Raw genomic sequence first — 14,743 nt, 5'->3', positions numbered from 1 at the left:
CGACATTGTATGAAGGAGGTAGTAACCAAATTCACCTGAAAATTTCTCGATTTTTTTTTTGGCATATTTATATACATATGGAAACATTTTGACTCCTTTCTTCATGAAAAATATTACTTCACTGATCTGCCGATATAATCTTCAGTGTTTTGACCAAAGACTTTGTGCCCTTGAGCGTTTACATTACTACAAAATACAAGCCAGTGATCTAGCATCATTTTCTGATTCAATATAAGGCCAATTGTCTCTAAAGTTATCGATTTGTTCTTTGAAAGATTGCATAAATGTTTCAAATTCAACTGAACCAAAACCAGATCGTTTTTCATTATCGCTCACTTGATTGTCCAGTAGATCTTGTCCAGTAGATCTGTCTGTTCAAAATCTGAAATGTTGATATCAGTTCCATTATGTATCTATATCGATTGATCTGTTGTTTTTTCGATGATCACGTTGTCGGTCGCAAATGTCGCGACAACTTGGTAACCCTAAACAAGTGCCTCTGGTTTCAGCTGGTTTTAACGGACACAGCATGTTTTAACAGACACAGCATGAAAAGGATCTATTTTTGCGTTTTTGTAAGCACACAGTGTGCTGATTAGGTTGAATATGGTATTTGCTAATGACAATACTGGGATAATAGACTGTATTAAAGGTTATATCGGAGTTTGTGTTTACCTGTTTCATATTATTACACAGATGAAATTTTAGCGATCATGTACTTACTGTATTTATCCTGCAATAAGCCGGGGTTTCCACAAAGCAGGGGTGTTGGCTTAATAATTACAAAAGACACTGAATTAGCATTCATTGTCATTTTTCAAAAACTGCAATTTATGTTGGGTGGGCAGCCCTATTACGAGGCTTGGATAAATGTGGTATATATGCCCCTAGCATTTATCTGGAAGTTTGTTCATGCAGTATGTCTCAATAATTAGATGGTTATGATATCGGTTATTATGATATCGGTTATTATGATATTTTTCCCATATGCTGATTTTTTCCTTCTTTAACTAAGCAAAAAAATATCGTTTATTATGATATGGTCAAAGGTAGGACCCTGCTTATTATGATATATATTTTCTGCCATGAATGGATTTTATAAGGTAAAAACTCAGGTAAGTTAATTGTCCGTGTGAAACACCTGAACAATTACGCAATAGGTCCAAGAATGCAAGTTGAAGATGACTTGGATAACAAGCTTTCCATTTTTTGCGATGATTTAATGGATGCATAGCCATAAACCTTAATTATTGTCAGCTCTTGTGATTTATCGATTTTCCCAGTATTTTCTTCAAACAGTGTCCAAGCTTTCTGTCAGAATATTCACTATTGTCATCTTAGTAACGAGATCAGAACCAATTCAATATTTATTTTTGTCTCTGTCGCTCGAGGTTGTGACCGACAATCCCAGATTCCTTCAATGAAGCCCAAGAAACTACGCACTAAAACCAATCATAAAAAGAAGCAGACGCAAATTATGGTCATAGATAGAATTTTATTTTTAAAGTTGCACCGAGGAAATGTGTTCTTTTCCTTTCATATTTTGTAAAGCAATATTTTGACCTTGTTTGGGAATAAAGTATTATATGATGAACTTGTATTTTAAACAAAATGCAACAAAAATATTTGCTGTTTTAACTAAAAAAAATATTTTGATCATGAAGTTGTTTACACTAACAAACCAAATAGATTGTGAGAGCTATAGGCAGAAAGCATATAGAATATAATTAGTCACAGGCATTGACGTTACATACAAACACCGGTATGTATATTCATTGAGTGCCCCCCAGTGCCTATGATTGGGGAAAGTCTAATTAAAGCCCAGCATTGTAGACAGACAGACCTGCCATTTCTGATATGCCGCCTGTATACAGAAGCCAGTACTGTAGCACTCTAGGCTGAAAACTGCCTCCAAGCTGGCAACTTGCCAATACACCAAGTAACATGACCTCTGTTGTACATCAACATGGAAAGAATATAGATCAAGTGTACAGGTATAGGCCAGCCCAAGTCTGTAATTACATAGGAGGCACAGCTCTGATTATCTGGGATAGTCCATTCACTGTTTGACTAGAGGGTCGGTAAGCTTGTGAACTGGAGCTGACACCTACACAGCTTTAATGTGTGGCAATAACGTTTTTTCAGTTTATAGACTGTTTCAATAATGTAGTCAAGCCTATGGAAAGTATAGTCGGTTTCATTAATGTTGAGACAGAATGGAATTTTCCACTGCGGTTATAGTCTGTTTCAGTTTTCACTCTCTCTGATAGCTGCAGGCATTGTGGGCTTCTCCCATCTTGTGGTTTCAATGGTGGGTTTTTTTAGGGAGAAGGGAAAAAAAGTATGAGTCATGCTGAAAAGAGATTGACTTTGCAAAAGCTCTCTTAAGAATAAGATCCGGTTTGGGTATTTAACCTACATTGTTTCATGTTTCACTGCTGTTAAATATAGCGTGGGTTTATAGTTTATTGATTTTCATGCAAATAGCTGTGGTGGTTACCATTCACATCGTTTAACTTGAAACCAATAACAGTTTACTGGTAGTAGTCAGTATGTTTTTAGCATTAGCGTGTAAAATGTCTCCTCCAGAGAATATCTACTAAGATTTACTGGACTGATCACACCAGTTAGTTTAGTTATAGATCCGGGTCACAGGTTCAAGTGTAGGGGAATGGAACTCTCGTAACTAGAATGTTTCTGAGAAAAAGTACAAATAGAACGATGATGCATGGAGATTAGAATTAAATGCATAAAAACATTAAAAGAAACATTGCACTTTGTTACTCATGAGGATAGTGTGTATTGATCATCTGCTGTAGTGTTGTGACTCCACTGCTTTGAATATGAAATATCATTCATGAAATATATTAGATAAAGTATTGCCCTTTGTTTCACATGAGAACATCATGATAAAAAGAAAATTCATCAGATAATTTGCTTCAGTATTTATTGTCTGCCCACTGCTTTGAATAAAAGATACCTTTAAAAAAATAGTAATATTTATTAAATGTCTTAGGTTATGTATGTTATATTTGAACAACACACAAACATTATTGAAAATATTCAGTGTCGTCAATTTTCACCATCAAAAATATAGTTTTTCACATTTTTCAGCCAATCAAATAATGTTTTCCCTCGTTTTTTTTGCAGCCAATCACACAGAGACGATGGAAGTTGATGGCACGTTAGAAATCCCAGGCAGCAAAGCCACTGTGCTACGTGGCCATGAGTCCGAGGTGTTCATTTGTGCTTGGAATCCTGCTAATGATCTGTTAGCATCTGGGTAGGTGATTTTGACATCTGTAAATTGCCATAGAACTAGAGCAAAACCCAGCTGCAGGTGGTTGTTTAGCAAATTGGTGAAATTGCTGAGCATTGATTTGGGGTAGTCGACCACACTTATTTTTAACTGTTGAAAGCATTCAGAAACATTCAAAATTTATTTAAATTGATGATACTTGTTATGAATGAAAAATGTCAATTATTGAGTTGATTAAAGTAAAACATTAATGAAGGGTTTCAGAAAGTTTGGCATTTTGTTTATCATATGTAACTGTTAAACCAGCAACTCTATATCTCAATGGATCTTTATCAATCTTTATACAAAAGTCAAACATGAGAATTCCTGGGATTTGTTGGTATTGCAGATTCCAAGGTCAAGGCCAAGCTAGGTCACTCAGTGTTTATGGAAATTGATCAAACGATGATTCTAATTTGCATGGAAGTGAGGACTTGCAGACATTTTCTAGTACTATTAAACTTTGTTGTTGTAATGTAAGCTACGTATCAAAGTTTTACTTTCTACACAAATAATGTATGAATTAAACACGTCGCAACGTGTCCAGACCGACTGGTATGACTGAGTGAGCGATTTGTATTTTTATACGCCCGTCAAATTTGACGGGAGTATTATGGTATGGGTTTGTCCGGTCGGCGTAAACTTTTTGTTTGTCTGGCAATCTCCTCCTACATTTTTCAACCGATCCCTTTGAAACTTGGTATACATTATAATCATGATATGAAGTTGTGTCTACCTTAAAAGAATTTTGATTCGACAATTTTTGAAAAAGTAATTGCCCTTTGTTTATTTCAGTATTTGATTTTTGTCCGGCAATCTCCTCCTACATTTTTCAACGGATCTCTTTGAAACTTGGTATACATTATAAACATGATATGAAGTTGTGTCTCCCCTAAAAGAATTTTGATTCAACGCTTTTGCAAAAGTTATTGCCATTTATTCATTTCTGTATTTTATTTTTTGTCCGGAGATTTTCTCCTAATTTTTTTATAGCATGTCAGCTAACCACTCGTAGAATGATGCAGATCTTATTTAATGTAAGAAAGTATATAACACTATATGGCATTTGACGGCGATACTCTTGTTTACCTATACAAAGATGTGACTAAATTGGGTATTTTTTATGTCACTCGACCCAGGTCGTTTCGCCTATCAATAGGGAACAGTGGATTGGGCTAAATCTACACCCTACCTGTAACCTATCTGATGCAGGGTGTATACGCTCCCTATCGATTGACGAAACATCACAGGTTGAGTGACATAAAAAAAAATACAATTTCGTCACATCCTTGTACAGGTAAATATTACAAATCGCCTGCTCAGTCGTAACTTGACAAAGGGACCAGTTGGTCTAGTAACGTTGCGACATGTTTAATACGTACATTGTTTGTGTAGAAAGTAAAACTTTGATATCACATATTTCCAAACTGATGAATCTTATTGAAAATCGAGCTACATATTCTTCCGCTGCTAACAAAAGTTGCTCGATTACCGAATCCCCACTGTAGAGAAAATATGTTGGATATCAATCAGTATAGTGACATTGTGTTACACCCATGCATGGTGTTAACAGAAACCACTTAGGTTCTTTAAGCAATTTTAACCCATACGTGCTGATTATTTTAAATTTCCTGGAGGAGATTACGTGTTTCCTCAGAATTAAAAGCATGAATGACATGTGTGTATGTACACCCTAAGATTTTTTTTTTTATTCATAAAAATAAAAATTCGTCTTGAGAGCTGTTCTTTCAGGTGAAATCATCAGACCTTAAATAGGAATAGGTTAACAAATTCACTGGTTGAAAATGTCTAAAATCCAGACTCTCCCACAGAAACAGGGAGAGTTTGCAAGTTTGAGAGCTTATGAAAATAGTATTCTCACTACTCCAGTTTGTTGTGACTCATTCTGTCGTCTGTTTCCCTGTCCAGGTCTGGTGATTCCACGGCGCGGATCTGGAACATGAACGACAACAGTAACAGTGCTAACCAGTTGGTGCTGCGTCACTGTATCCAGAAGGGGGGCACAGAGGTCCCCAGCAACAAAGACGTCACATCACTCGACTGGAACGTAAGTTCAGGAGAAGGTCAACCTGCTAAATCCAACTCGCCTCAGTTATAACTTTAACTCAAATGAATGAAATATCCACTGTATTTACATTTCCACTGCAAGTTCCTCTGTAAGCATTACCAGAAGAAATGGCCTTCATAGAGCTGTAAACGCAGTTTGATCAGCATCATTTTGAAACTTCTCCTTCCTCCTCAAATAACATGAGACAACTGTTAGAAGCAAGCGTTTTGGTGATGTTGGTCTGTTCCAGGAATCTGGTTTACACTGAAGACACCGGCACTTCAGTATCGAAAGTATAAGGAAAAATCTATATTTGGGTCAATAATGACTAAAACATTACAATGTAAATATCAGGATGAGACGACATTTATTAGTGTTAATGCTGGTATGAATGCAAATTGGTTACATAGGTATTTACTATGAAGCCCTAGTGAGCTTGTGGAATAGGTATGTAAGGTATTTACTATGAAGCCCGAGCGAGGTGGAATAGGTATGTAAGGTATTTACTATGAAGCCCTAGTGAGCTTCGTGGAATAGGTATGTAAGGTATTTACTATTTAGCCCTAGCGAGGTGGAATAGGTATGTAAGGTATTTACTATGAAGCCCTAGCGACGTGGAATAGGTATGTAAGTGATTTGTGTTTTAACCAGCATGAAATTGAAAAACATGCCGTTCAATCATCTCAAATAACCTTGTTACAATGTATAATTCCTTCTCTAAAGAGGAAAACACCCAAGCGACTAGAGCTGTCCCGATACACTTCATTTGTGATTTGAGACATACATGTGTCTGGATAATAGTGACTGTGTCATACTTACATTATTTTGTATTCAAGTTTTGTTTTATACCATAAATATAATGATATCTAAGCTTTCAACACTTTTATTTAAAAGTAAGTCAGGATTTGAAGATCCTGGTCTATCCTGTTACCTTGATCAAGTTTGGTAAACCTTGCGTCTTTATAAAAGTTGAAAATTAACTATTGTATGTATTTAAGAACTGGTTTATATCAAAATGAATTTAATAACATTATAAAGCATATATAAATGTATATAAAGAGATGTTTTCCTTTTCAGTGTGAAGGCACTTTGCTGGCTACAGGATCTTATGATGGCTACGCCAGAATATGGAGCACAGACGGTAAGCACAAACCAAAACAAATATCTTTTGAATAAGGAAGAAATCAGTAATTGTGGAATCAAAACAAGATAATTTTACATCTATTCCATTGCTAAGAGACCATAGCCCGTATTCAAGAAGCCATTCTCGTGCTCAAGTGTGGATTTTATGCTCAAGGCTATTTTCTAGTTCTGGTTAAAAAATAATAAAAATTCATATTTTGTCAATGATTCGGAAAAAATTGAAGAGAACTGGAGCCGAATACTGTTTTCAATATTGACATTTGACTAAATTATCATTTGACATGATTTAAGCAAGTAACAGGAATACTGGTTTGAGCACAGAATCCATGCTTGAGCATGAGAACAGTGTCATGAATACGGGGCCCCATAGGAAGAGGACAATCGAGCAGTTTTGTCAGCATGACATGCTGACAGTGACATTCTAAGCCTTCCATACATAAAATGTATCAAGCTGACGGCAAAACAGTAGTCTGTCACAAACTGTACATTACCTGGTGAGAAACGCCTGATGCCAGCTCTTCTTCATAACACTGATAATTAGGCCATGACTTCTTGCTTAATACAAGGGAGATAATTGAGGTCACAGGATGCAAAAATAGAGAAGTCATAAAATTATGTGAATGTTACAAAATTAAGACAATGTTGTGTTGTGTTGTGTCAGATTACCTGGAAATGGCTTCCTCACAACAGGACATAATTAATTCATAACCCAATTTACTGTTTTGATAATGTCCTGCCATAAAGGTGTGAAGTGTTATGTGTGGAAAATTTGGTGTCTGAAAATTTTAATCTGGGGACACAAATTTTGCACGAGGAAATCAAGTGGCTAGACAAAAAATGTCCCCTGTTCGAGTCATGTAAAACAGGAATAGAGGTATTGGTCATTTATCTGGGATTTTATTCCAGGTGTTTTTTTCGTATTTACAGTATCTTGGTCTCATGTTTCCTGTGTATATCTCATTCAGTAGCATTAACAGTAGGAGTAATATTTACGTTTTATAAAGGAACACAAGTAGCCCAAAGGCTAAGAGTTGCTCTCTTAACATATTACTTTTATATATTTTTTAGGTCGGTTGGTGAACACACTAGGACAGCATAAAGGTCCAATATTTGCTCTAAAATGGAATAAGAGAGGGAACTACATCCTTAGTGCTGGGGTGGATAAGGTAAACATCCACGCACTGACCTCGCACTGTAACCGTTACATGACCTGTCACTGTGACCTTCACCATGACCTATCACAGACCTTTACGTGACCTATACTACACCTGTCACTGTGACCTTTACATGACCTGTCACTGTGACCTTTACATGACCTGTCACCGTGACCTTTACCATGACCTATCACTGCAACTGTTACATGACCTGACTATCTTTTATTTTCTAGCGCCTTACTTGGCTATACCTCACTTTTGACTCTAATATTGAACATTCACCTTGGTGCAAATACAAAAAGAGTCATTTTTTATTCATCTTCCATTTCTTAAAAATAAATTCTAAATCAACGAGATTTATCCTGTCTATTTAACCAACTTTGCTGACTTTGCCTATACGATTGATGTGGCATATGACCACATGGTATTGAGTTTCACTTTCAATTGTCCAATAATCATAGCTATAACGTATGCATGAATATATTCTTGATCATTACTTATGTTGTATTGTTACAAACTATCGTTATGGTTATCCTCGCTGTTCTGATCTTTGAAAATGCACCGTCAAATACTATATTAAGAAGCTTTCCCTGTAAGCGTGACGGAATATCAGGGTGCGTTTGAATGACGCTTGCCTATTTCCTCTTGATTGCTCAGCTTAGATTCAGTGTTCAAAGCAATTCATTTGCGGGGCATTTTTTGTAAATGCAAATATTTCAGAAAAAAAGTTGATGTATATATATATGGGGTTGGCACATTCTGAGCTTAGATAATGGAATTTGTTTTGTTTTTTCAGACTACTATTATCTGGGACGCAAGTTCAGGGAATTGTACACAACAGTTTTCATTTCATTCTGGTAAGCATTTATTTAGTCTCACTTTTTCATAATAATTTTAAGATAGGAAATTTAAGTCTAATTTTCATATACATGCTGTAAAACAGTTAAAAGATTGAAAAAAATGAAGAACTGCATCCTTTTTGTAAGCTATTTTGCGTAACTGTAACAATTATTTTAAAACACCACCAGCGCGAGCACTGTTGGTGCTAATGTTCATTATGAGGTCTCAACAAAGGATCCTTACTTTTTGGACTGATTCAAAATTGTAAATGGCTGCACAGGGCTCTGACTGGCTGAGTTATTTTCTAATTATTCTCATGAACTGATACAGCTATCAACTGCAACCTTCAAACAAATGTGCTTTATCATATCGCGGCTAAGATTCTTAGTTGTACCTATCTGCAGTCCAAAACGGCCATCCTAAACCAAACTAGGCCAGCCAACCATGCTCTGGTCAAGCATTGTAAATTTGCAGAAGACTCCCCATTTCGTCAGGGTATAAAACCCTAACTAATTAACTGCAGCATTTAGAATATTCCCAGATGACCGTTTAGGCCCCAGGGTTTCTTGTTATAGATTCTGGTTGTTAAGCCATTACATTTCATGCTGACAGGAGTACACACTATTAATTTCAGCCCCTGCGCTGGACGTAGATTGGCAGACAAATGCAACTTTCGCGTCCTGTTCCACTGACCAGTGTATACATGTGTGTCGATTAGGGGTTGACCGGCCCATCAAAACATTCCAAGGCCATACGGTAAGGAAGTGTATACTGCACACATTTATCCATTAATTACTACGACTCGACTTGGGTTTTCCTTGTGAAATCCGTCTGCTGGGTGACACAGAATTCTTTGCTTGGATGAAAAATCTCCCCCTCCCTGTATTTATCAATTAAGGTTTCAACATTTCAGTTTCCACAAGATAAATTGATTAAATATTGTTTGCTTCAGATGAAACATGGTAAGCATATTCAATTTAAAAGAATAAGCTAATCTTGAAGTTAAGCAAAATCTTTGCATGATTAATTTTAGCAAATGCTCTCTGATAGGAGGATCCAAATGTCTTTAGACGGATGTTTGTTGCTTCTGGTATTTATGTTTTTCTAATTTCATGGGATTTTCATATTACAGAATGAAGTGAATGCCATAAAGTGGGATCCGCAAGGCCAGCTTTTAGCATCATGCTCAGACGATATGACTTTAAAGGTTTGTGTACACTACAGTTGTTGAAAAAGCTGAATTATTATCGAAAGAAATCTGTGAAAATCTTGTAATAAGGCCATGCCTGGTTATAAGCCCATCCATATGTATTGCAGTAGAAATGCCAGCAAATGCTGTTTCATTTTCCTGTTACAAGCCCACACCCAAATTTGAGTCGAGAAATACATGTTGGCCCCCTGGGGTTAAATAGAGGTTTTCATACAATTGTCAGAACTTTGACCATCGAGGTGCCGAGTCGTTTGTATTGCCAGCGTGAATACTGTGACTATGTTTACCTGTGTTTACCTATGTCTTGATGTAGAATTTGTGCTATAAAAGATCAATTATCACCCCTACATCACGGAGTCTGGGAGTTCCTTTTATCATTTATATATTCACAAGAAATGGTAAACTGTTACATGATTTGACTAAAATAAATACCAGTCATAGATTGCCATATTTGATGGCAGCTAAGTGCAAGTCTTGGCAGCTAACAGCTTGTTTAAGTCAAGGGTATCAAAAATATTCTCTTTGTGTGTGCACATGTCCTTCCGTGCTGATTGTGGTTTCCAGAGCAAGCATCAATCTTGGGAGGCAGTGTATTGCATCCTAAAAATAGATCACTGTGACCTCGTTTTGACCTTTGACTTTGACCTCAGGTACTAAAATATATCAATACTGTTTCATAAATAGGCTTCAAACTTTGAAGAAATGTGAGGATCAGGAAATGGAAAAGAAAAATAGCACGCAATAAAGAGAGAGAGAGAAAGAAAGAGTGATAGATTGAAAGAGTAAGAAAGAGAGAGAAGAGCAAAAAAAAGTGTACAGACTTAAAAATTTAGGTGGCAAATCACTGAATATAGCGGAAGTATGTTGTAAGATGATTAGGATCTACTTGGTTGTATAGTTTAAACGTTGTTGAGTATTGTAGAAGGTGTTGTGAATGGATGAGATAGATATATAAATGTTCTGTCTTTCTCTGTAACAGATATGGGATATGTATATGTGTATGGATGAGATAGATATATAAATGTTCTGTCTTTCTCTGTAACAGATATGGGATATGTATATGTGAATGGATGAGATAGATATATAAATGTTCTGTCTTTCTCTGTAACAGATATGGGATATGTATATGTGAATGGATGAGATAGATATATAAATGTTCTGTCTTTCTCTGTAACAGATATGGGATATGTATATGTGAATGGATGAGATAGATATATAAATGTTCTGTCTTTCTCTGTAACAGATATGGGATATGTATATGTGAATGGATGAGATAGATATATAAATGTTCTGTCTTTCTCTGTAACAGATATGGGATATGTATATGTGAATGGATGAGATAGATATATAAATGTTCTGTCTTTCTCTGTAACAGATATGGGATATGTATATGTGAATGGATGAGATAGATATATAAATGTTCTGTCTTTCTCTGTAACAGATATGGGATATGTATATGTGAATGGATGAGATAGATATATAAATGTTCTGTCTTTCTCTGTAACAGATATGGGATATGTATATGTGAATGGATGAGATAGATATATAAATGTTCTGTCTTTCTCTGTAACAGATATGGGATATGTATATGTGAATGGATGAGATAGATATATAAATGTTCTGTCTTTCTCTGTAACAGATATGGGATATGTATATGTGAATGGATGAGATAGATATATAAATGTTCTGTCTTTCTCTGTAACAGATATGGGATATGTATATGTGAATGGATGAGATAGATATATAAATGTTCTGTCTTTCTCTGTAACAGATATGGGATATGTATATGTGAATGGATGAGATAGATATATAAATGTTCTGTCTTTCTCTGTAACAGATATGGGATATGTATATGTGAATGGATGAGATAGATATATAAATGTTCTGTCTTTCTCTGTAACAGATATGGGATATGTATATGTGAATGGATGAGATAGATATATAAATGTTCTGTCTTTCTCTGTAACAGATATGGGATATGTATATGTGAATGGATGAGATAGATATATAAATGTTCTGTCTTTCTCTGTAACAGATATGGGATATGTATATGTGAATGGATGAGATAGATATATAAATGTTCTGTCTTTCTCTGTAACAGATATGGGATATGTATATGTGAATGGATGAGATAGATATATAAATGTTCTGTCTTTCTCTGTAACAGATATGGGATATGTATATGTGAATGGATGAGATAGATATATAAATGTTCTGTCTTTCTCTGTAACAGATATGGGATATGTATATGTGAATGGATGAGATAGATATATAAATGTTCTGTCTTTCTCTGTAACAGATATGGGATATGTATATGTGAATGGATGAGATAGATATATAAATGTTCTGTCTTTCTCTGTAACAGATATGGGATATGTATATGTGAATGGATGAGATAGATATATAAATGTTCTGTCTTTCTCTGTAACAGATATGGGATATGTATATGTGAATGGATGAGATAGATATATAAATGTTCTGTCTTTCTCTGTAACAGATATGGGATATGTATATGTGAATGGATGAGATAGATATATAAATGTTCTGTCTTTCTCTGTAACAGATATGGGATATGTATATGTGAATGGATGAGATAGATATATAAATGTTCTGTCTTTCTCTGTAACAGATATGGGATATGTATATGTGAATGGATGAGATAGATATATAAATGTTCTGTCTTTCTCTGTAACAGATATGGGATATGTATATGTGAATGGATGAGATAGATATATAAATGTTCTGTCTTTCTCTGTAACAGATATGGGATATGTATATGTGAATGGATGAGATAGATATATAAATGTTCTGTCTTTCTCTGTAACAGATATGGGATATGTATATGTGAATGGATGAGATAGATATATAAATGTTCTGTCTTTCTCTGTAACAGATATGGGATATGTATATGTGAATGGATGAGATAGATATATAAATGTTCTGTCTTTCTCTGTAACAGATATGGGATATGTATATGTGAATGGATGAGATAGATATATAAATGTTCTGTCTTTCTCTGTAACAGATATGGGATATGTATATGTGAATGGATGAGATAGATATATAAATGTTCTGTCTTTCTCTGTAACAGATATGGGATATGTATATGTGAATGGATGAGATAGATATATAAATGTTCTGTCTTTCTCTGTAACAGATATGGGATATGTATATGTGAATGGATGAGATAGATATATAAATGTTCTGTCTTTCTCTGTAACAGATATGGGATATGTATATGTGAATGGATGAGATAGATATATAAATGTTCTGTCTTTCTCTGTAACAGATATGGGATATGTATATGTGAATGGATGAGATAGATATATAAATGTTCTGTCTTTCTCTGTAACAGATATGGGATATGTATATGTGAATGGATGAGATAGATATATAAATGTTCTGTCTTTCTCTGTAACAGATATGGGATATGTATATGTGAATGGATGAGATAGATATATAAATGTTCTGTCTTTCTCTGTAACAGATATGGGATATGTATATGTGAATGGATGAGATAGATATATAAATGTTCTGTCTTTCTCTGTAACAGATATGGGATATGTATATGTGAATGGATGAGATAGATATATAAATGTTCTGTCTTTCTCTGTAACAGATATGGGATATGTATATGTGAATGGATGAGATAGATATATAAATGTTCTGTCTTTCTCTGTAACAGATATGGGATATGTATATGTGAATGGATGAGATAGATATATAAATGTTCTGTCTTTCTCTGTAACAGATATGGGATATGTATATGTGAATGGATGAGATAGATATATAAATGTTCTGTCTTTCTCTGTAACAGATATGGGATATGTATATGTGAATGGATGAGATAGATATATAAATGTTCTGTCTTTCTCTGTAACAGATATGGGATATGTATATGTGAATGGATGAGATAGATATATAAATGTTCTGTCTTTCTCTGTAACAGATATGGGATATGTATATGTGAATGGATGAGATAGATATATAAATGTTCTGTCTTTCTCTGTAACAGATATGGGATATGTATATGTGAATGGATGAGATAGATATATAAATGTTCTGTCTTTCTCTGTAACAGATATGGGATATGTATATGTGAATGGATGAGATAGATATATAAATGTTCTGTCTTTCTCTGTAACAGATATGGGATATGTATATGTGAATGGATGAGATAGATATATAAATGTTCTGTCTTTCTCTGTAACAGATATGGGATATGTATATGTGAATGGATGAGATAGATATATAAATGTTCTGTCTTTCTCTGTAACAGATATGGGATATGTATATGTGAATGGATGAGATAGATATATAAATGTTCTGTCTTTCTCTGTAACAGATATGGGATATGTATATGTGAATGGATGAGATAGATATATAAATGTTCTGTCTTTCTCTGTAACAGATATGGGATATGTATATGTGAATGGATGAGATAGATATATAAATGTTCTGTCTTTCTCTGTAACAGATATGGGATATGTATATGTGAATGGATGAGATAGATATATAAATGTTCTGTCTTTCTCTGTAACAGATATGGGATATGTATATGTGAATGGATGAGATAGATATATAAATGTTCTGTCTTTCTCTGTAACAGATATGGGATATGTATATGTGAATGGATGAGATAGATATATAAATGTTCTGTCTTTCTCTGTAACAGATATGGGATATGTATATGTGAATGGATGAGATAGATATATAAATGTTCTGTCTTTCTCTGTAACAGATATGGGATATGTATATGTGAATGGATGAGATAGATATATAAATGTTCTGTCTTTCTCTGTAACAGATATGGGATATGTATATGTGAATGGATGAGATAGATATATAAATGTTCTGTCTTTCTCTGTAACAGATATGGGATATGTATATGTGAATGGATGAGATAGATATATAAATGTTCTGTCTTTCTCTGTAACAGATATGGGATATGTATATGTGAATGGATGAGATAGATATATAAATGTTCTGTCTTTCTCTGTAACAGATATGGGATATGTATATGTGAATGG

The 14,743-nt window shown here is 34.7% G+C and overlaps 1 protein-coding gene across 1 annotated transcript in view; it reads left to right on the top strand.

Moving 5' to 3' along the window:
* The window catches only part of LOC110465903 (F-box-like/WD repeat-containing protein TBL1XR1-A), a 51,849-nt gene that overhangs the window by 29,827 nt on the left and 7,279 nt on the right, over positions 1–14,743 (top strand). Inside the window, exons 5-11 of the mRNA XM_021522053.1 lie at positions 3,151–3,283; positions 5,228–5,366; positions 6,444–6,507; positions 7,578–7,675; positions 8,460–8,520; positions 9,138–9,259; positions 9,636–9,710. Coding sequence (XP_021377728.1) covers positions 3,151–3,283; positions 5,228–5,366; positions 6,444–6,507; positions 7,578–7,675; positions 8,460–8,520; positions 9,138–9,259; positions 9,636–9,710 — 692 coding nt within the window. The remainder of the gene's footprint in view (positions 1–3,150; positions 3,284–5,227; positions 5,367–6,443; positions 6,508–7,577; positions 7,676–8,459; positions 8,521–9,137; positions 9,260–9,635; positions 9,711–14,743) is intronic.

Source organism: Mizuhopecten yessoensis, unplaced genomic scaffold, assembly GCF_002113885.1.
Source record: "Mizuhopecten yessoensis strain PY_sf001 unplaced genomic scaffold, ASM211388v2 scaffold11105, whole genome shotgun sequence".
Classification (NCBI taxonomy): domain Eukaryota; kingdom Metazoa; phylum Mollusca; class Bivalvia; order Pectinida; family Pectinidae; genus Mizuhopecten; species Mizuhopecten yessoensis.
Note: the sequence above shows the minus strand (reverse complement) of the source record. Positions and strands in the feature narration are given on the sequence as shown.